The sequence below is a fragment of the Carlito syrichta genome, unplaced genomic scaffold (genome assembly GCF_000164805.1).
Source record: "Carlito syrichta isolate Samal-C Ts95f unplaced genomic scaffold, Tarsius_syrichta-2.0.1 Scaffold130695, whole genome shotgun sequence".
NCBI classification, from domain to species: Eukaryota; Metazoa; Chordata; class Mammalia; order Primates; family Tarsiidae; genus Carlito; species Carlito syrichta.
Window position 1 is genome coordinate 113,550 of NW_007074791.1, and position 22,860 is coordinate 136,409.

The 22,860-nt window shown below is 48.5% G+C and overlaps 1 protein-coding gene across 1 annotated transcript in view; it reads right to left on the reverse strand.

The window, feature by feature from the left end:
* Positions 1-22,860, reverse strand: part of DPYSL5 (dihydropyrimidinase like 5) — a 77,874-nt gene that overhangs the window by 24,814 nt on the left and 30,200 nt on the right. Inside the window, exon 2 of the mRNA XM_008049200.1 lies at positions 18,764-19,028. Coding sequence (XP_008047391.1) covers positions 18,764-19,024 — 261 coding nt within the window. The 5' untranslated portion in view covers positions 19,025-19,028. The remainder of the gene's footprint in view (positions 1-18,763; positions 19,029-22,860) is intronic.

A 22,860-nucleotide genomic window follows, 5' to 3' on the forward strand; every position in this document is an offset into this window, starting at 1 on the left:
ACTACTACTAAAATTTTTGCCATATTTACCTCAGATAATTTTTGAGGAGTAGGGATGAGTTGCCTGAGCTGGTCTCTAACTTCTAGGCTCAAGCAGTCCTCCCACCTTGACCTCCCAAAGTGCTGGGATTACAGGTGTCAGCTACCACAACAATAATTTTTTTTCACATGAAATAAAATATTTTGGATATAACTGAAAGTCTCCATCCTATTCCCATTCCTCTCTTCCTGGAGGATGGTATAAGTTCCTCCTGTTTTTATGCTTTTATCTTTTTAACTTTGTGAATTTGAAGCATTTATTCAAACGACATCTATTGTACTGTCTATATTCTTTTGCAACCTGCCTTTTTTTACTCAACACTATCTTTCAGATTTATTTATGTAAGTTTATTTATGTAGGTTCATTTCATTCATTTTAATTACTTCATGATATGAACATTCCTCTATGTCCGTACCCATTTCTGAGTTGATGGACATTCACGGCTTCACACAGGGCTGGGGGCTTTCCCTCTGCGAGTGCAGCCCCCATTCAGGGTGGAATTTCAGCTTTGTGGAACGTGCTGCTCTCCAGCCACACCTGACCTGACCGTGGCCTCCTCCTGTCTGATGGTTGACCAAAACTGCCCAACCCCTTGTTGTTGTTTTTCAAATATGTGTTCAGCTAAGCATTCCCCATTGTGTATGCGGGCATTTGTTTTTATCCTGAATGTAGGACTTCACATCTGTCACTATTAAATTAACATAGACACGAGGACCATTTGTTTAACCAACAGACATAGTATCATTATATGTATTTGGCAGGATATAAAACATAATTTTCCTAATTCAAAAGGTCACCATTATTTTGGTTTTGACATTTATGACATGCTGCTGGGTAAATCTGGATTTATTTGATGCCCCGTAATGCCACCCCCACTTGTTCCCTAACAAAACCCAATATACTCAATTGAAATCCATTTCATGACACACTTTGCAGGCACACACTTGGCCAAGAGCAGGAGCGGTACCAGAATGCAGCCTCAGCCTTTTATAGATGCTATCTTTATGCTTCAGAAGTTCACCAGAGACCCTGGGGCACGTGGGGTCGCCACATTGACCAGGGACCTGCTCAGCAAGTTGGAAAGACATTTCAGATACTTGTACCCATTCAGATAGGATTCATCTGCTGGCAGTGCAGTGCTGGAGAGACCAGCGCATTGGTCCCTCCTAGCTTTGTCCGGACGAAGGCCTTTGCAGAATCACCCTTGTAGCATCTTCTGCAGAACCACAGCTCCGGTCATGCCTTGCTGTTTCCCGCAGCAGTGGCACCCCCGACTCCACCCTCCCCGCTGCAAGCTCTGGCTCTTATGATCCAAGGCCGAGAACCAATTGGTCAAGGCACACAGGTGTGCTCTGAGCCTGAAAAGGCACCCTGGCCAGAGCCAATCCATGGGGTTTTTCATTGAGACAGGGGAGAGACTTCCCAGAGCATATTTTTCATACAGATGGATGGGAAAATGGAGTGTGTTTGCGCAGGTGACTGGAATCAGAAAGGCAGGAGCTGCTACGGCCTGTGTGTACAGATTAAGGCCAACTCAATCTTTAAAGAGGGAATCAAGCTGCACAGAGCATCAAATGACCAGGACTTTGATGTGCTTTGTCAACTGGTAAGCGCCATGCGAACATTTCTGCCTCTCTGAACACTGTCGGGAAAGCCACTGCTTGTACAGATCTGCTTCTCTTGGAGTTACTGTGAAATCACTTCCTTTTCATTCCACATTAAAATTATCTTTTTTCTTTTACTCACACCCTCCCCAAGTACAAGGGGGAAAAAATAACCAGCTCAGTAGCTTCCCTAGGGCTCAGGCGTTAGCTTTCGCTTTCTGAGTTCTGTTGGCTGCTCCCCTGCCCTCTGGAAGCCAGCTCTTCACACCCCCATGAGAAGGGCCCACATGTCTCATCTGGTGAAATGACGCATGTGCAGAACTCAGCAATACCTTTCCTGTCCTGGAGCTCAAGCCCACCAGCAGGGCCATGTGGCATGTGGTCTGTGCAGCTGCGTGTGCCTTAGAAGAACGTTGAGCATGCCTACTGTCCTGTGGCCTCCTCCTAAGGATTCTCAATAATTTTTCAGCAAGGCATCCCACATTCCCCTTTCTCACTGGGCCCCACAGGTGACGCAGCCGTTCCTGCCATCTGCTTGTCACCCGTGCTGGCCTCATGTAGTGGGACCAGGCTCTTGACTGCCTTGCGCTGGGCTTCGCCGTCACCTTGGTTAGCTCACACTAGGGCCGAGGACACTCGACCACTGACCCTTCCTCTGGCAATCCTCTCCCAGGCTGCTTGCCCACCATCCTTTCTGAGTCTCTCCAACACCTTCTGTCAGATGCCACCTACGAGAATATCTGCTGGGTGCGGTGGCTCTCGCCTGTCATCCCAGCACTTTGGGAAGTCGAGGTGAGAGGGCTGCCTGAGTCCAGGGGTTTGAGAACAGCCTGAGCAACTTGGCGAGAACTCATCTCTACAAGAAATCAAAAAAATTAGTCGGGCATGTGTGGTTCTAGCTACCTGGAAGGCTGAGGTGGAAGGATCGCCTGAGCCCAGCAGGTCGAGGTTTTGGTAGCTAGATCGTGCCCCTGGACAACAGAGTGAGACTCTGATTCAAAAAAAAAAAAAGAAAAGAAAAGAAAAGAAAGAAAAAAGAAAACATCCTTTTCCAGGGCATCCAGGTGATGCCTGATTAGTTCCTCCAGGCCCCCCTCTGTCCTTCTGTCTCCATCCAGCTTTCATCTTCATGACAATCTGCAGCCTGTTGAGCTCATCCTGCAGATGACAGGCTTTCTCTAGGTGGTACCTGTACTATTAGTGGCACTCTTAAATGTCCTTTTGCTTTTCAGTCCCACCTTCTGCGTCCGTGGCCTCCGCCACTTCATCTAGGATGTGGGCCTATTTCCTGACCTCGGATATCTCGCTCTAAGCCTGGCCACATTTAAAACTCACACTTCATTCTTTCAACTTTCTACAGAGAAAAAAGGCAACATTCTATCCACCATATATTTTGAGGAAAAAAGTCATACTTAATGTGCCTGCCATTTAAAGCACACGAATGCTGTATTTAAAGGCAAAATAGTGTCGTGACAAGAATCAGACATTAAGGCAGGCAGATCTAGGCTTAAATCCCAGCTCTGTCACTTATGAGCTGTAAGATCTTGAGCAAGTTGCTTAATCTCTTTGAGCCCTTTTACAAATGGAGATAATAATATACCCCTCATGGAGTTACTGTGAGAATTGAATGAGATCATGCGCATAAAGCACCTATCCCAGTGCCTGACACAGTAAGAGCTCAGCCAGGTGTCACAGTTGACAATAAGCGTAATCTGTAAGTTGCACTAATGCACAGAACGTGTGCCCTCTATGATGGGCATTTGATGCTCCAGAATGAGAAGGGAATGTAAGCACCTCAAGGTGTTCAGAGTCCAGCTGGCCAACGGGACAAGAAAAAGGTCGATTTCTGATAGAAATGACTTCAAAACACTTTGAGACGTCAAGGAGGCACAGATACTATTCCACGACGAAGATGGAACACATCACGTTCAAAAGAAGACCCGTGGAAGGATGGGTCACACGAAGATAGGGAGGCTGTGATCAGTGGGTGGACGTGGTCTGCCCAGGCAGGATGCTTTGGCAAGGCCAAGCCAGGGCACAGCCAGGAGACAGAGAGCAGGTCTGATGATTACCAAACTGCATGGATCTTAATGAACCAGTCTCCAATGGTTGGCAAGTGTGTCTACGTGTGTGCGTGGGCGGGCGGGGGGGGGGTGGTCATGGGGGAGTTTAAGGAGTGTGAGGCTTAGGACTCATTTACAGAGAAGACTCTGTCCACACTGCCATCCCTGGACATATCTATGGCCCAGGATGGAGGCTGTCAGCACGCTGGGATGGGCTTTTGTTGACCTCTGTGTAAGCATGTGCAGCCACAGCCGGCCTCTGGGCAGAAGAACAGGAAATTCAGACTCAGGAATATTACTCTAGCTGTGTGTGCAACTCAATGGCATGATGATGATGGGTCTGGATTTGGGGACGGGATGGAAGGGACATTTGTATTACATGCTTCTTGGAAGAAAGGGCAAGTTCTGATGACCAATGAGGAGGTGGAAATGAGTAATGGGACAGGTTTTATAGGTTTTATGCTTGAGTGGCTAAAATGATAGTATCAGGAGAGTGATCAAATTCAGAGGAAAGGGTGTTTTCAGACCCTTTGAGAGAGAGCTGATTAAGGGACTTTCGGGTGTTGATGAAAATTGCTAGCAACTACCATCACTGGACACTTCCTGTGTCTGCTTAACTGTCCCCAGAGAGGTGCCATTATTGTCTTCATTGTCCAGATGAGGAGACTGAGGGTGAATGTCCATGCCTACCAGGTGGGAGGGTACAGGAGGAGGCCATCAGAGACCTGGAGGGGAGCTGAGGAGGTGCAGGCCTTCCGACCCAGAAGTCCTAGCAAGATGGGGAGATGGAGCCAGAATCCCGAGGGAAGGCGCTGGGGAAATTGGGAGTGCTGATCTGAGCCGAGAGGAGGTTTAGGAAAACCATATGGGAGATGCACTGCAGAGTCAACAGGAGCAGGGCAGTAACGGACTTGGCTGGAGTCAACATGCTGTTGTAACGGGCCCCTTGGTGAGCCCGAGCTGGGCAGAGAAAACTGAGGGTTGGGGATCCCAGGAGTCAGCGATATCCAACCAAGGGGACCAGACAGATGTCTAGCACAGTCACAAAATGGGGAGGGGTCCCAGGGTAGGCTGAGCTTGCTTTGGGCTTGGAGGGACATATGCATACGTGAGTATGTCAGAAGTACAGTTCCACTCCCTGATGGAGCATGGGGCAGGGTATGACGGTGGAAGACCTGATTCGAGTCCTGCTTGCATCACTTAGGAGTCTTCTGGTCTTGAGCAAGTAAACCCTGGCCTGGGGACCATGCCACTCCCTGCAGGAGGTGCCCTGGAAGCAGAGCAGTCTGTGGTGCATGTGCTCAGCTGGGCCTCTGAGGCATCCGAGGCAAGCTGTCTGGCAGGGAGGTGCCTGGTGTGTCGAGGCTGCAGCCACAGTGAGGCCATCGGTAGCAGATGACCCAGGGAGGTAGGGTGGTGAGAGGAGGAGATGTTTCAGGACAGGACCCCCAGAGGCAATGACACAGAGGAGCACCAAGATGGAGACGTGACCCTGCGTGGTGGCTGGGTGGATTCCAGGTGCACCCACGCAGCCAGCAGCAGCAGCAGCGTCAGTGGAAGAGTGAGAGAGAGGCCTGCGATTCAGTGTGGAATCCTCACTTCCCCTCCTCCCCTCAGCCTCGTGGATAAAGAGCAGTCCTGATCGCCAGGCTGTCGGGAGCGTGGACCAGGCATGGTCAAAGGCTGTGCCAGAGCTTCCACCCCTCCTTCCCCCTGCCATGTATTCCCAGGGACGCGGGGGTGGGGAGTTGGGGGGTGGGGAGCGAGCTCTCTCCAGGGCAGTGGCCAGAGCCTAGAAAGGCTTGCTGCAGGGGCCCCACAGGGATAGCTGGCTCCAAGCCTGCGATTCTCACCCCCGGAGAGGGCTAAGGCAGCATGGGGTGCTGCCCTCTGGAAGCTTTGGGATGAAGCTGGACCCAGAGAGACCCTCCTGGGCCCTCTCCTCCCACATGAAGCACTCCAGCAATGGGTCTCGGCAGCCAAGTGCCGTTCTGTCTGTCTCCATTACCACCACGTGCAGCAGACATGGTCATTCTCCGATTCCGAGAGGCCAGCCAGCCAGGTCTTTTCCACCCCAAGTCCCAAACTGTTCTGCAATACTGAGACCAGGTCTGAAGTGGAAGTGGTACCCAAGCACAGAGCCTCCCAGCCTGGGCGATCTCACCTCAGCTTCTGGGTCTCCCAGAGGATGCACTTAAAATAGACCACTGGTAAGGAAGTATATATACCAGCCCTTATGTTTTTTCTTTTTGGAATTCATGAATGCCAACTGGTGAGAGAAACGTAAAAGCATGCATGGCTTTTGTGGTGGTGAAGACATTAACCACCTGGGGTGAAGTGTGTGAATTCCCAAACAGCCTACAAGTCCCAGGGATACAGAAGCAGCAGGCGAGCAAAAGCAACATCACTCTTCTGCCACTGGGTCACCGTGGCAGTCACTCCTGGGTTTAACTCGCTTTCAGAAAGGAAACGGACGTGGGAGGGGACCTGAAGGGGTTGCCCCAGAACTTTTTCATCTTCCCAACTGAGGAGGCTGAATGGATGTCCCTCCCATTAAGCACTAACTTTGCCTCTCACGTGCAATGTTCTCAGTATGTATTATCTTATTGGATCTTCAGAATGGCTCTGTCATGAAAAGCAGGGACTCAGACAGATACTTTTACACTCATGCTAGTAGCATTTACAGCAGCCAAAGGGTGGAACCAACCCAGTGTCCATTGACAGGTGAATGGACAAACAATGGAATATTACTCAGTTCTGAAAAAGAGGGAAATTCTGACACTTGCTACCACAGGAGTGAACCTTGAGGCCATTATGCAAAGTGAAATAAACCAGTCACAAGAGGACAAATACTGTGTGACTACACTTACATGAGCGACATGGAGTAGTTAACTTCAGAGACAAAAAATAGCATGGTGGCTGCCAGGAGCGGGGCTGAGGTTGGGGGGAGTGAAGTTAGTGCTTAATGGGAGGGACATCCATTCAGCCTCCTCAGTTGGGAAGATGAAAAAGTTCTGGGGTAACCCCCTCGGGTCCCCTCCCACTGTGGGAGCTTTTCTTTCTTCTCAATAAATCCTGCTGTCTCACTAAAGAAAAGAAAGAAAGAAAGAAAAAGTTCTGGAGATGGATGGTGGTAACGTTTGCACAACAATGTGAATGTACTTCATGCCATAGAACTGTGCATTCAAAAATGGCCAAAATGGTCTCTTTTATGCATGTATATTTTACCACAATAAAATTAAAAAAAAAAACAATGCTGCAGGGTAGGGATTACTGTTCCCATTTTACAAATCAGAAGACCAAGGCCCAGAGGAAATTGTACAGCCAGACGCTATCCCTGATGTCCTTCACATGATGGGGTCTCTCTCCCCCAGAGCTTGGAGGAGCCCTGGCCCGACCCAGAGGTTCCCAGCGCCAAGATTCCTCAAAGAACAGAGAACAGCCCAAGTGAAATCGGATCTAACTGCAGCTTAGAGACAGAGGGGGAGGTGTGGCTTGGGCTTGAATTACAGGGCGAGAACGGAGAATTGTGCCAACATTCAGAATGACGAAATGAGGAGCTCCAGGCTTCTCTCTAATCCAGAATGATCATCTTTACTGCCGAGATCCCATTTAAATTCATTGTGTTTAATACAAAGCCACAGTACCAGCCGGCTGCCTCTCGACATGCAGTTACCATGGAGACTGGAGAGGCTCCTAGAGGGAGCTGGATGGGGCAGAATGCGTCGCCGGCTTCTAGGCAGCCCGGGGGCCAGTGGAAGCCACTCCGAAACAGAGCAGCACAGAAAGGCCTCCGCACCCACCTCCCTGGCAAAGCCCCTTCCAACAGCAGAGTGGGCAAGTTTACAGCCAGCAAGCCACAAGAAGGTTTGTGAAAAGTCCAGGCTGCTCACAGACCCCAGAGAGGAGGGGTTCATGAACCATCTAGCAATGAATCCCACGTAACCACTTGCTCTCCGCCCCTGGCCTGCTTCAGCGTGGGTGAGGCCCTCATTTTAGTCCCAAAGCTAAGTGGTGATGGTGCCATAAAGCTGCAGGAGGCCTTGCTGGACGTGTGATGTCTGGGAGTAGGCTGGGGAATGGGGCTTCAAGTCACTGAGAGGCAGACAGGCCTCTCTGAGACCCAGCTTCCCGCCTGCAAAGGAAGGATGATCAACATAAGCCATCGATGGACACAGACATGCTCTGACAGGCGGGCCTGAGGTCAGGTCTAAAGGCTAAGGGGCACGCCTACTGCAGAGGGGTGAGGGGATGGATGCTAATGGCCACATGCCGCCATGTACCAGCTGGGGGTCTGGGGTCCTGGAGCCCCTCAAGGGCTGAACACTCCCCATTCTGAGCCATGTACTTTGCACATGGCAAGAAAGATGTGCTCTTTGATGGTCACTGAGGCTAGGGCTTAGAGTCCAGGAGTCAGAGTACTCTCCCAGACTAAGTCCTGGAGTGGGTTATGCCTGGCAAGGTGAGTCAAGGCACTAAACCAGAAAAGAGTGGCTACAGCCCAGGCCTGGTGGACACTGCAAAGAGCGTAAACCCCACGGAAGTACGGGGAGAGGGTGGCAGAGGCTCAGTGATGAGAATTTCAGTCTAAGAAAAGTTTTGTCCCGATCCAGTCGCTCCGGACCCCCTAGTCCATCCCTTCTCTAAATCTAAGGCGAAGAGGAAACAGAAGGAACTCTTCTTCCTGACGTCATCATGATTTACTTTAAATTAGACATGGCTTACATGAAAACAGCATTTCCCTCCAGATAACTTGAGAGATTTTAAAATAAAATTGCTTACTTACAGCTAACAGAAAATGACTCTGCTGAAGACTGAGATGTTTATCAAGTGCCTGGTTAATGCACATGGTTCACAATTCCTAAGTTTTTGGTTTGCAGCCTGCACTAAAAATATTTGCTTTCAAGGACACAAAACAGTCAAAACAACTTTGAAAAAAGAACAAAGTTGGAGTACTTACTCTGCCTGCTTGAAAGATTTATTGTAAAGTTACAATAATCAAGAAAGTGTGGTATTGGTATAAAGATGGACAAACAGCTCAAAGAACAGAAGAGAGAGTCCATGTATGATCAATTGATTTTTGACAAAGGGATAACCTTTTCAACAATGGTGCTTGAACAACTGGATAGCCATATGCAAAAAAACTGGATATAGACCCTCACCACATACCATATGTAAAAATTAACAAAATAAATCATAGTCTTAACTATAAAAGCTAAGATGATAAAATTTCTAAAAGAAAACATCAGAGAACATCTTAGTGACTTTAGATTTTGTAAAAATTTCTTGATTACAACACAAAAAAAACACATGAATTATAAACACAAAGATCAATAAATTGGAACTCAAAATTAAAAACCTTTTCTCTTCAAACAACACTGTTAAGAAAATGAAAAAGTAGCTAATCGACTGGAACTAATTTGCAAAACATACATCCAAAAAGGGCTTGTAACTAAACTCTTAAACAACTTGTACAGTCTGATAGAAAGAAGGCCAACAATCCATTAAAACATGGGGAAAGGGGCGAACAGGCGCTTCACCAAAGATATAGAGAAGGAAAATAAGCACAAAGAAAGACATTCAACGTTCGTCACTTAAGGAAATGAAAGCTAAAACCACCCAAGATGCCACTACACATTTATTAGCGTGATTAAAATAACTAAGACTGACCACAGCAAGTCAAGGCAGTCACGGCAAGCAGCTACTGATAGAAATGTAACTTTTACAACCACTTTGGACACCATTTGGCAATTTAGTTAAAAGTGAAACATACACCTGCCGAACAACTGAGGCATTCCTCTTTCAGGTAATTACCAAGGGAAATAAAGTGTATGTCTACACAAACATGTACAGGAATGTTCACAGTAGCCCCAAACTTAACAATGCCGAGGAAAATGAACCAGACCGAAAAAAGGAAGCATATTGCATTATTCCATTTATGTAGAAACGCTAAAAACTGCAAACTTATCTAGAGTGACAGAAACAGTGATTATCTGGGACAGGACAAGGGGCTGGGGGGAGAGAGATTACAGGGACACAAAGAAACTTCAGGGGATGATGGATATGTTTGTTACATTCATTGTGATGGCCTCACAGGTATATAAATATGTCAAAATATATCAAGCTATATGAAGGGGACCCCCCCAAAATGGAATATATTTATTAAAAAATTGTGTATTTAATCTTACATGTTGAAACTTCAGTCATCTTCAAAGTACTCTCTGATGCAATACACCTATTGAGATGCTTTTTCCAATGCTCAAAACAGTTTTGAACATGTCAATTTTGATGCCTTTGAGTGCCTCTGCTGTTTTTTGTTTCACCTCTTCCACATCCTCAAAACGTTTCCCTCTGAGGACTTTTTTCACCCGGGGAGACCAAAAAAAAATGTCTCTCAGGACGCGATTGGGTGAATAGGGAGGGTAGGACACGGCGGTCATGCCAATTCAAGTCAAAACCTGCAGAACAGTCAGCATGGTGTGAGCAGATGAATTGTCATGGTGGGAGAACCAGTCACCTGTTTGCCACAACTAGGGATGTTTCTTCCATAAATCGTGACACAACCTTCTCAAAACCTCCAGATAAAAACTTCGGTTGACCGTATAATCTGGAGGAACAAATTCTGAGTGCACAATCCCTCTGCATCAAAGAAGCAAATGATTATTGTTTTCACATTTGACTTCACTTGTCATGCTTTTTTCGGGTCGTAGGGAAGTGGCAGTTTTCCCTTGGCTAGATTGCTGTTTCATTTCAGGGTTGTATCTGTAGCCCCAAGATTCATCTCTGGTTATGACTTTGGGGAAAAAAAACAGGGTCAGCCTCCACCAACAGCTTCAAAACACAGCGTGGAGTCAAGCAATTGTCTCTTTGTTCAGATGTGAGCAAGTGAGGCACAAATTTTGCTGAAACTTGTTTAATGCTCAAATTTTCAGATAAAATTCACTGACAGGAACTCCACCACACCCCAGTCGACTCCACAAATTCATCAACAGTCCAGTGGTGGTCTTCCAAGATGGCTTGATGAATTCTTATCACATTTTCTTCAGATTGGCTGGTCAAAGGATGCCCAGAGCAAAGTTGATTGTCAGTCAGCATTTCACCCCATTTAAAACAAGAAAACCATTTGTAAACTTGTGTTTTACTTAGAACAGTATCTCTGTAAGCTGCTTGTGGCATAACAACCATTTCCATTGCATTTTTCCCCAACAGAAAACAAAATTTTAGTGCTACATGTTAGTGTAAATGGGCAAACACACTGAAAGCGTTTCCAGAAATAAAAATTCACTGATGCCGAATGCAGCCTCTCACAACAACCCTAGCTGGTACACAGATGCTGATGGGTTCCTACAACACTTACCTAGTGGGGAAAGCCTACACAAGGGGCCAGCTCTCCAAACAGCAACAACAAAGATAAACCCGGGGCTTTGAGGCAGGTCCCCCTTGTCCACTTTAAAATGTGCAGCTTCTTGTACATCCATTATAACTCAACAAGTTCCTGGGGGAAAAAGATGGCTTTCCAAGTTACCCTTTTCTTTCCATATATACTCTTCCCAAGAGTAGTGCTCACCAACATATAACAAGCTTAATTTTATTTTTAAATGTTGATTGAGAATACTCTGGAGAGTTTAAATCTAAGCAGGAGAATTACTTTTGAGTTAGGGGTTGGACTCATTACCCTCTAGTGGTACATCCAGCTCTAAAACAGTGTGTGTGTGCCAGGTGTGGTGGCTCATGCCTGCCATTCCAGCACTTTGGGAGGCTGAGGCAGAAGGATTGTCCGAACCCAGGGTTTGAGACCAGCCCAGGCAACTTGGTGAGACCTCGTCTCTATACAATAAATAAAAAAAATTAGCCAGGTGTGGTGGTGCACGCCTGTAGTTCCAGCTACTTGGAAGGCTGAGGTGGAAGGATCGCTGGAGCCCAGCAGGTTGTGATTGCGGTGGCTGTGATCATGCCACTGCACTCCAGCCTGGGCAACAGAGTGAGACGCCGACAAAAAAAAAAACCAAAAAACTAACAACAACAACAAAAATTGTGTGTGTGCGTGTGTGTGTGTGTGTGTGTGTGTGTGTGTGTGTGTGTGTGTGTGTGAGAGAGAGAGAGAGAGAGAGAGAGAGAGAGAGAGAGAGAGAGAAGGTGTAAGTGTTAATGTGTATGAGAGAGAGATTGGTCAGTGAGAAAGTTCTAATGATAGCTAACTCACAGTTTAATCTCCATATAGTCACTAATTAAACATCCTTTTAGCTAAGTTTTAATTAACAAGAAAAAGAAAGCACCAGAAGGAGAGAAAACATAGCTGGCTGCAGTGATAAACCAGGGAAAGATGAGGCTGGAACTACCCAGGGGAAAAGACACAGCACTGGCACACATTTCTACCTGTTCACGAACCACCCCAAGATGTGTGCCTGTGTTCAACACAGGAGCACAGCAGCTCCAAAGGCAGCCTCAGTGAAGTTTGGGAGAACAGACCTTTTCAAGTGAGATGAAGAAAAAGCAAAAAAAAAAAAAAAAAAAAGGCATTCATGTACGATATGTATCATTGAAGTGCACACACAGTGTATCTTTTTCTTCAACCTTTTTTTCTTTTTTAAACGCCAGAGAATGAGTCCACAAAGCAGAGCTTCTTGTGCTAGATATGAAAGAGTTCCAAGATGTTTGGGCTCGATCACAGAGGGTGGATTTGCTTCTCTTCTGAACCAGTGGTTTAAAAACTGCAGTCTTCTCTCTGTATTGATAAAGTCTTTGCCAACAGTATTCTAGGGCTCGAGGAGTTGCTTGGTCTCCAAAGGAGACTTTTCCCAATACTAGACGTACACATTTATAAGGAACGATAGATCCCCTCACTCACATTTGTTCTAGGAAGGGTCAGCCTGACCTACATGCTGGCCTGCCAATTAACGTAGCTGTAGAATGGAAGTTGCCAGCAAGGCTCTGTTAAGCAAGATGACTGTTTTGAAGCAGGACATCTTTAAATAGCTCCTGATGCCTGCAGAGTTTATAATGGGCTATTTTTGCTTTTAAGAGAAAAAGAGCGGAGAGAAAATTATCTAGATTCATTGCCATTACTATTAGACTCCATCAGAAATCTAAAACACACATAGTCAACCCCAACAGTAGAAAAAGAATCCAATTTTTTTAGTTCCTATTTGATGCTTACTAGTTTAATATGTATGCACATGAAGAAACTGTACAAATGGATTTAAGGGGTCTGTCTTGAGCAACATCATCTATCTATTTATTTAAGAAACACATAAGGGAGGGGCGGGGGGAAAAAGGAAACACATAATGCGTTATAAGCACCATGCTCTGTTTTAAGTTCTTTGCAAACAGTACCTCAAGCGACACACATAAAGTGCCGTATAATCTCCATCTTCTGCACAAGAAAATAGAGAGAAAGAGGGATTGACTTGCCCGTATCACACAGTCAGTGAACGTAGTGCTGGAATTAAAATCGCCGAATGCTGCTCAAAACCACCCCTGTGTTGACCTGTGTCTGTTTCTTCAATGTCTGCTGCATGTTTAGAGCTATGTGAGTCCTGTGGTTAAATACAAATCGTGGATATGCCCCTCAAAAGGTTTTCAGTCTTGCTGAGAAACACACTTAAAACCGGAAAAAATCTGAAAGCCACAGGATGAGAGGAAGGCAAGGGGGCTCCTAGCACGGGTGAGAGGAGGGGAAGGGGGAATCCCAGCCTGGGTGGGGACGGTTGGATGGGGAGGACACAGTCAGAGCAGGAGGTGCTCTGGTAGAAAATCAGAAATCTGAATCTGAGGTTGAGACAACAGGGAGCCCTGGTAGAGAGGAGGCTTGAGCATAGATCGTTGTGAAGGGAGTGGCCAAGGTGACTTTTTATTTTTAAAATAGAAGTACGGAATCCTAGAGCGATTTAAGTTGCCTAAGCAAAATTGGTGGAGTGAGACCTACGGGCACGATGTCTGCAGAATGGCCACGTGTTTGCACTGACCCCTTGTGGCAGGCAGAATCCTAAGGTGGAGCCCAGTGATCCACACCCGTGTGTCAACCCCTCCCACTGAGTGTGGGCGGACCCTGTGAGCAGGGTGGGATTAGGTTAAGTTAGATGGCACAGCTGACTTTGGGAAAGGCCCTCTCGGTGGGCCTGGGCTAATCAGGTGAGCGCATAAAAGGGAAAGGCGGGAAAGGTATTTTGGCCAGAATTGAACAGAAACAGATTACTAGAACCCTGGAGCTGAGGGAAAAGAACAAGGCAAGTGGCAGTACTTAAAGGTTAATTCCCAAGAGAGAAAAAAATTCAAAGACAAAAAGCAAAAACAGTCTGCTCAATGGCTTCTTAGTAAGGACACTGGCAGGGCTGGGTAACAGCAGAAATTCATGTGTGTCTCAGCCAGGCACACTTCAGGGCCCTACAAGTGGAGGAGGGGGAGGGGAGAAGACCAGGATCTTCCACTGGGTTGGGATATGGCAGGCCCCTGTCCCTATGTCACCGAACGTCCCTTAGGCCGATTGCCTGCTGGACAGGCACACTTCCGATTAGGATCTGGTTCCCCTCATAGATTGATTGTAAGATCTGCAGGTGCTAATTTTGAGTTCGTGGGATGCCCTACTCTGTGACTGGACAGCTCTTGGCACAGATAAGATGGAGTCTCTGGGCCCTCAAAGAGGACCAGTCTCAGTCAGACTTCCGGTTGATGACACCTCTGCCACTGAGAATTTCTTGTCCTTACTAAGAACCCATTGGGTAGACTGTTTTTGCTTTTTGTCTTTCTTGCTCACAGATGATTCCCATGAAGTAGACAAGAGGGTGGGATACCTGGCCAGGGGAACTTGGCAAACAGGGCCACAGGCTGGGGTATGGGAACCCAACTATGGATGCGGCAGTGTGAATAAGAAGGAAACAAATAGATAACATCGGCAAGACAAGGAGAGGCAGGCCCAAGCTTACACAGAGCATTCAGATGCCAGTCCTGGCTCACAAGGTGAGGGTCAGAGGGGAAACAGGAGTCTAGCCAGGGCACGGTGCCACTCAAAACAAACAGGAAAGTCCCTCAGAATCACCAGGCATGATGGGGAAGGACACAGATCCATAGATTTTGATTCAACTGGCCTGGATCGGGACCTGGACAGTAGTCTTTTTAAAAAAATTCTCCCAAGTGACCCTAATGTAATTTGCTTCCAAGGGCTTAAAATTGTCAGCCTACATAGCAGTTCTTGAAGTATTTTTGGAGGAAAAGGAGGCAGAAAAGGCAGGTAGTAGCTTTTTTCAGTTGTACATGCTTGCCCCTTCCATCAACTTCTTTTTTTTTTCTTTTATTTTAAGATGGGTACAATTCAGGGTTAAGTATACAAATGGTCATTGTATAGGTAAAGTCTGGGCCTCACCTTGGTCTCCACTTCACCTGGTTTGAGACCAGGTACCCTTATTGATGAGGTATGCCCCCCCATCCTTGGTAGTTTCCCACTACTGTCAATTCCTTTCTTATAGTATTATGATAATTTTTCAGGGTCTGATTATGAGTGAGAACATGTGGTACCCAGTTCTTTGTTTCTGTGATAGAGCACTGAGTATTTCCATCAACTTCATAATGAAGGTGCTGGTGCCTGTGGTTCTAAGAACCCGATCCTGGTACTTTCCCCTAGTGAAGGAGCGCCATTGGTGGGTGCTGCTTAAGAGCCTGTGGACATTCTTTATTCTGCAACACTAGACTAAAGGCAACTTCTACATGAGTTAAGCAGAACAACAACAACAAGAAGACTCAACCCTGTCCTTTAGGAACATGGCTGGAGTCCCTGGCTCTCCCTCCTTGTACCTCCCCCTGCCTCCCATGAAGAGAACCTCCCTCCTGAATGGGATCTGCTGCTATCCAGCAGGTGGTCCTGGCACCTCAGAAACCCTGGCTCAGGCCTGGAGAGGGTGGAGCCTGTAGGTTGGAGCAGGTGGTGCCAGGGGCCCGGAGGAGAGCCAGTGCCCCGCTGTGAGCCGGAGAGCCAGGCAGAGCCTGTCGCAGCCTCTGAAAGGGGTAGAGACCCACGGGGTGTGGGATAAGGAAGTGCTAGGGAGACTGAGGACAATGGACACCCTGATGTTCTCGGAAAGGCTGGCCTTCCACGGCTTTGTTTGTTTAGCCCTGCCTGCTGCCACTGCCACATCAACAAGCATGCAGTCACCGAGGGGGGCCGGGTTTGGGCCGATGATCTGTCTGACAAGAGCCAAAAGATGCAACTTGAGCTCTCCTCTCTGGGCTAATCATTTGGGTGAGCTTTTCTGTGGATTACTGTTCTATTATAAACCCAGATGCTTAGAATGAATCAACCTTTCTTAGACATACTAAGTAGGTCAGCACCAGTCTACCAGCATGCACAGTTTCTGCACGGGGCCATAGGCAGTGTGAATGTGAAATCCACATGTCCGGGATCCGGGGCTCAGCAGGGAGCGTTTTCTCTCCCAGGAGATTTTCAGGGATGGAGGAAATAGGAAGCCACAGCAGCTGTCTGTAAAAGCCACAACGCGGAGGGGAGACTTAGGGGTGGAGGGGAAGGGTATGGGGTGGCAGCCTCCTTCTTGGGAGGCTGAGAGGCCTGAGGCAGGACTCTGGCGGGGTCGGCTGTGAGGTCCAGGCAGAACTGGGTCGGGGCCGTGTTACCAAAACAGAGGCCCGGTATGAGGGCTGAGGCACGAGGACAAGGTACAAGGGGATGGATATAATGAAGTGTCCATTTAGTGGCACCAGCAGCCGGGGTGACTTGGGGTCTGTGGTCTCTTAAATCCGCATAACTAGGGCCTGATGCAGACAGGGGCTTCTGAGGTGCCCTAACCCGCAGGAATGGGAGATGTGGGGCCTTTAATCACACAGAGGCCTTTGGAGGTTTTCTGGAGGCAGCTGCCCTCATGGATGAGAAGCCTGGAAAGATCAAGCATTACCCGCCACCTTGCACAAGTTACACACTCAGAGCTCTTCATCCGCTGCAAAGAACTGATGGCTCTCAGGGGAAAACCTATCACTCTTGCCTGATGAGGCCCTAGAGGTGACAGTGTGGAAAATAAGAGACAGCCAGCCTGCCCTTCTGAGCCTGGGACAGTGTGGTGACAGCACAGCATTGCCCCTGAACTAAAGGACTCCCCCAAACTGGGACGGCAACTAGCAAGCTGCAACTTGCGGTGCAAGGCCTGAGCACGCTACAAATGGACCCCAACATGGGCGGCGTGTTGTCAGCTATGTCAGTGTCAAGTTCTGTGGCCTCCAACACCACTGCTGGGACTGTAAGTTGTTACAACCAGTCTGGAGAACTTTGTGGCATCATCTATTAAAGCTGAACATATACGGACCTGTGACCCAGCAGTCCCACCCCGGGAATATGCCCAATGAAATGTATGCAGACATGTTTGCCAAAAGACACACATAAGAACATGTTCCTATGACAGGGCTTTTAATAGCCCCAGCTTATTCACAACCCAAACACCCAATGATAGCTAGAAAAGCTCTATGTGGTGTACCACACAATGGAATACTCTAAGAAACAGTGACAGTGAATGAATTACAACAACACGCAACAAGAATGGATTTTTGAGCAGAAGAGGGTGCACACTGCTTGACTTCATTTACATAAAGAAATGGCTGAAACCAACCTATGATATCACACTGAAAATCAGTCACTCATATGTTTCAAATAGGTGATTTGCATGGTGTGTGAATTTTATCTCAACTAGCTGTTATTTTTAATGACCTATTAGAAGTCAGGATCGTGGTTGTCCTTGGTGGGGACCAGGGACTGGGGGAGCTTCTGGGAGCTGGTGTGTTTGGTTTCTTGACTTGGGAGCTGGTGACACAAGTGTGTCCTGTGGTAACACGTGCAACGTGTACATTAAATACATGCTGTACTTCAATAAAAATGACAACAACAGTCACAGACAGTCACAGCCTGGCCTGGCCTGGCCTGGTGCACAGGGTGGTGATCTCTGCTCACTCACTTCAGAAGATCCCGGCTGCCCCCAGGCTACCCTGAGTTTATGAGGACCGGGTTTTCCATTCCATTATCACTCAAAGGGTCTGGGGAAATGCTCAGAGAAAAATTAAGGGAGGTCTGCCCAGCACCTCTGCCCTGGGCAGCTGGAGAGGGCAGGATGGCTCAGATGCCAGAGAGTTAGGCCAGGGAGCACCCTGGCCTCAGCGTGGGTTGGGCAAGGCTATTGTGGCCCCTCACGGTGCGGCCTCCCCAGACTGGGAAGGAGGTCTTAGGAGCCATCGGTCCACAGAGCTGCATCCCCAGACCCAGGCTCTGCCTGCAGATGACAGAACAGGTACTCAGTCCCGGCTGTGCCTGGTTCTGGGAAAGCCATGGAATATGGCCAGGCCTTGCCCTCAGGGACCTTGTATTTGACAGATAATGACAAGGAAGAGAAATGACAGCGATGACAGAGGTTTCTGGAGCGCATAGGGTAGGTAAAAGAACCCCTTCATCCAAAATGTAGTTTCCTCTGAACCCATTTGCTTCAAGTGTCTGAATTTTTGTATTTGCATTCAGGAACATTCAGTAGCTTGGGTCCTGCTTGGCAACTGTTAACTATTGCCCATGATAACTCATTCTGAAAAGAGAACCCACCACCAGAACTTTTCAAGCTGTTTTAAAAAATAACGCACAGGCTAGGGAGATCATAGAAGCTAGCTAGTCATCTGCAAGCGGCACATTAGTCTTTGAGGATTTAATTCCCTGTATCGTGTGTAAATGAAGTCATCAGGTCAAACCCTCCCCTGCACAGTAATCAACACCAACTTAGTCACCTCTTCCTCTAGGTTTGCATCACATGACAGACAAATATCAGAATAAAACCAGCTTCTAGCCTGGGTACACAAGCACATGCTCTGACCAGCAAAACAGGCCCAAGTGCCACCTTTTACAGAGCCACGGAAACCTGTGATGTTAAGCCGGAAATCCCCACCATGGCGGCCACAGGGGCCTGTGAGACATCTGCCCGTTTGCAAGGTCACAGGAACACCTAGTTCACTGGGCCTAGTCCAGAACAGCCCAGGAGCAGAACGAAGAAGCCAGAGGACGCCCCTCGTGGCACACAGCAGCGTTACCTTGGTCCCATGGTAGAAGTCGTCCACGCACGTGGCGTTCATGAAGGTCTGGTGGAAGTGGGTACTGGTGTCAATGCCTCCAGGGATCACCAGCTTCCCGGTGGCGTCAATCACCTTGGCCCCACCAGGGATCATGAGCTCACGGCCCACCTGCTGGATGATGCCATTCTCGATGTAGACATCGGCCTCGTGGGTGCAGTCATCGTTTACCACCTTGCCTCCCTTGATGAGGATCCGCACGCTGGCTGAATTGGCAAGCATGTTCCTGCGGGAAGGCGAGAGGGGCACGGTCAAGGCCAAAGTCCCGTCTCACTGTGACCCTTACTGCCAGAGCCCAAACTTCATGGCCAGGGCAAGTGAACGCAGAGGGAAGGACGTTTCTCCACAGCCTGACGAAACCAGTCCTACAGCCAAGCTGGGCCCAAGCTGGCCTCCCAGAGGGGCTTCCTGGGAATCAGGACAGAGTAGCTGTGAGGGGAAGCGGGGGCCCACAGAAACAGCATTTTTCTACTCTCCTAGCATGCTGTGTGAGTTTCAAAGCATTTTCACATCTACTATTCTGTTTTATTCCCAGACAAAACTGAGGGGTTGCATTTTACAGACGAGAAAGCTGAAACTGTTAAGACTTTATGGCTAACAAGGAGTGGAGCCAAACCCACATCTTATATGAGCAACAGCTCCACAATACCACACGGTATCCTGAAGACACCAGAGGCTCCCGGGCGTTCTCCGACAGCCTGTTCTCCAAACCTCATAGCCGTGTCAGCCATGACACGTTCTCGGTGGATTCTGTTGCATCGCAGGCTGTTGCTGGCCTCCAGAGTCCACACCCCACAGCGGAGCGCCACGGCTGGCTGTGCATTAAGCTCACCTGAGGAGCTTTGGGAAAGTGCCCATGCCCAAGCTCCGCCCTCAGAGATCTGGGTTTATGAAGTCCAGATTGGGTCCCGGCATTCACAGTCTTCAGAAACTGGAGAATTCTACCATACATTTAAGGAAGAATTAATACCAAGCTCATCCAGAAAGCAGAAGAGACGAAAACCCTTCCCAACCCATGTTGTGCAGCCAGTGCTAGCCTGATACCAAAGCCACACAGACAGTTCAAGGAGGAAGCAGGGGTTTTGGGCATGACAAGCAGCCCATCAAGGGTCACACAACTCCAGGGAGAGGGCTGCCTCAGACCCCCGTCGGTCTGGGTGAAAGGAAAGGTGGTTAGGGTTAGCTTTGCATAGAAGAGTTACAGGCGGTTATTACGTTCCTCACGGTTTTTTCTATTCTGCAGATTTCATACAGCCAATTGTGCTATCGTTTATCATCTGAAATATGTGACACAAAGCTTTTCTTGAGAGAAGGAGTGTATGGGACCCTGCGTTCGGGCGCCGCCGGCACAGCTCCTCCTTCTGCCACCCTTTCCGGGAGGAGATGGGCAAGGGAGGGGGCAGTAGAGCCGCACTGCAGGCTTTGGCACTTACTCTCCTTGTCCAGAACACTCAGGCTGCCACCTCCAGGCAACCCGCCTTTCCCACCTCCTGGTGGAAATCCCTGAAGCCTAATTGGCTCTAAAGTTGCTTGACTCCCCCAAAGAACATGGGGGGGGGGGGTGTCCTAGCACCTCTCCAGTCTAGGATCCCATAGGCCTGGGCTAGTCCTGGAAACCCAGGCTAGACGGTATTCCTTGGACCATCGAAGAGGAAACTCATTCTCAGAATTTAGAGGGACCTGTTAGTGGTGTTAACTAACAATTTCTGGACACCTACTCTATACCGGGCCCTTCCATAAGCCCATCATACTTTTTTTTTTTAGTTGGAGTCTCACTCTGTTGCCCAGACTGGAGTGCAGTGGTCACTCCCGGCCACCGCAGCCTCGACCTGTTGAGCTCCAGCGATCCTTCTGCCTCAGCCTTCCAAGTAGCTGGAACTACAGGCGCGCGCTACCACACCTGGCTAGTTTTTGATTTATTGTAGAGATGAGGTCTTGCCAAGTTGCCTAGGTGGGTCTCGAACCTGTGGGTTCAGGCAATTCACCCACCTCAGCCTCCCAAGTGCTGGGATTACAGACTGAGCCATTGAGCCCGGCCCGTCATACATGTTATTTAATTCTTACAATGCCCTGAGATAGGTACCATTATGGCCTCCATTTTTACTAAGAGGAAGCTGAGGCTTATAAAAGTTAAAGGAACTTCCTCAAGGTCACACAGCTAGCTTGTAACAGAGTAGAGACTGAAAGCCAGTCTGTCTGTCTTTAGAGTTATGATGGATTAGTTGTCAACTCACCCCCCAAATGTATATGCTGAAGCCCTGACCACCAGTGTGGCTATAATTGCAGACAGGGCCTCTAAGGAGGTCTTTAGGGTTCACAGGGGTAGGTCATGAGTGCCCTTGTAAGAAGAGACACCAGAGGGCTTCCTGTTTTCTCTCTGTATGCATGAAAAGGTCCTGAAGATGAGTGAGAGGACAGCGGTCTACCAGTCAGGAGGAGAGCCCTCACCAGACTCCAGTCATGCTGGTATTCTGATCTTGGACTTCCAGTCTCCTGGACTGCGAGAAAGTGATGTCCATTGCCTATGCCACCCAGTCTGTGGCATTTTGACATAGCAGCTCAGGCAGAGGACACTAGCACCTACACCCTTAGCCTCGAGCCATCTGCCAGTACAGAAGGGGGTGAGCTAGACCCCAGATCTGAAGCTGCTCAGGGAGCCACCGCAGTGTAATGATGGCTCGGCCTTGAGCTTGATTCGGCCTAAGGTGGGAGCCATCCCAACCTCTGGCAGAACAGTTTTTGGCCTGCTGCTGTGTGAGCTGCTGTCATCACAAGTGCCTGCAGGGCTTGAGCCTCTCGGGGGGTTCCTGGAGCCCTGGTGCTCTAGGCCTGCACTGCACTGATATCGACGGTTGCTAAACACTCCCTGCCAGGGTGCTCTTGGAGATTTCTTTTTAAAATGAACATTCATGTGCACTAAAACATTCTGTAATGTCTCCTTTCTGCTGGAGACAACTCTGAAAAAGTTGAGGCCCTGCTAGCAAGAATCCCAGTCTAGCAGACAAGAGAGACACAAACAATTGCTTTACTAAGTGACTAAAGCGCAAATAAAGCCGACACATTCTTGCCTAGAGGCCTAGAAAAGTAACTTGAAGGCTGTTACACTCTCTCTCCCTATCTGTGTGCCCTTCCCTGTCTACTGGAGACCAGTGCTGGCTGGAATGGGTGAGACCAGCTGCATGGTGATGTAGGGAGCCTGTCACAGCCATGCCCACCCCCAAACTTCTGCCTGTGCAAGTGGTTCAAGTCACGAAGGAGCCTAATCCCTTCTAACCTTCCTCCCTGTCGACTATCCACACTCATTTTGCCCCCCACCCCCCCATCCCCGCAACCTCAGTAGCATCTTGTTCCTGCAGTTCAGGCTTTGCTCAGCCTGTACTCCCATACCTTGGGAGGCTGAGGTGAGTGGATTACCTGAGCCCACGGGTTCGAGACCCACCTGGGCAACTTGGTGAGATCTCATCTCTACAATAAATCAAAAAATTAGACGGGTGTGGTAGTGCGCCTGTAGTTCCAGCCACTTGAAAGGCTGAGGTGGAAGGATTGCCAGAGCCCAGCAGGTCAAGGCTGTGGTGGCTGGGAGCGGTCACTGCATTCCAGTCTGGGTGACAGAGTGACACTCCAACTAAAAAGAAAGAAAGAAAGAAAGTCTTTGCTAACGTACGCAAAGGAAAGATGTTGCTGGCCTCTCTCTCTGCAGAGTGCCTGCTGTCCACATGTGCAGGTGCGTGAACACAACGGAGTCAGGAGGCTAGTGCGTGGGATGGATGCCCTGGACCTCTTAGGAAAGGCCCTCTCAAAAGGGAAGAGACTTGAGGGCAATTGTAACATGGGCTCTTCAGTGCCATGAATGCCACTAGCTGTGACTCTCTTGCCCTCTGCTTTGGGTGAGGCAGCATATCCAGAGAGTGTTCTCATCAGAGGTTGTGGTCAGACAAAGGAATACACCCATGTCCATGATTGTTTAGGTCACCCAGTTTATTCCAAAACACAGTAACTGTATAGCGGGGCCAACGCCTGGCCCACTGGCTTCCTGCACGCTGCCTGTGGAATATTTG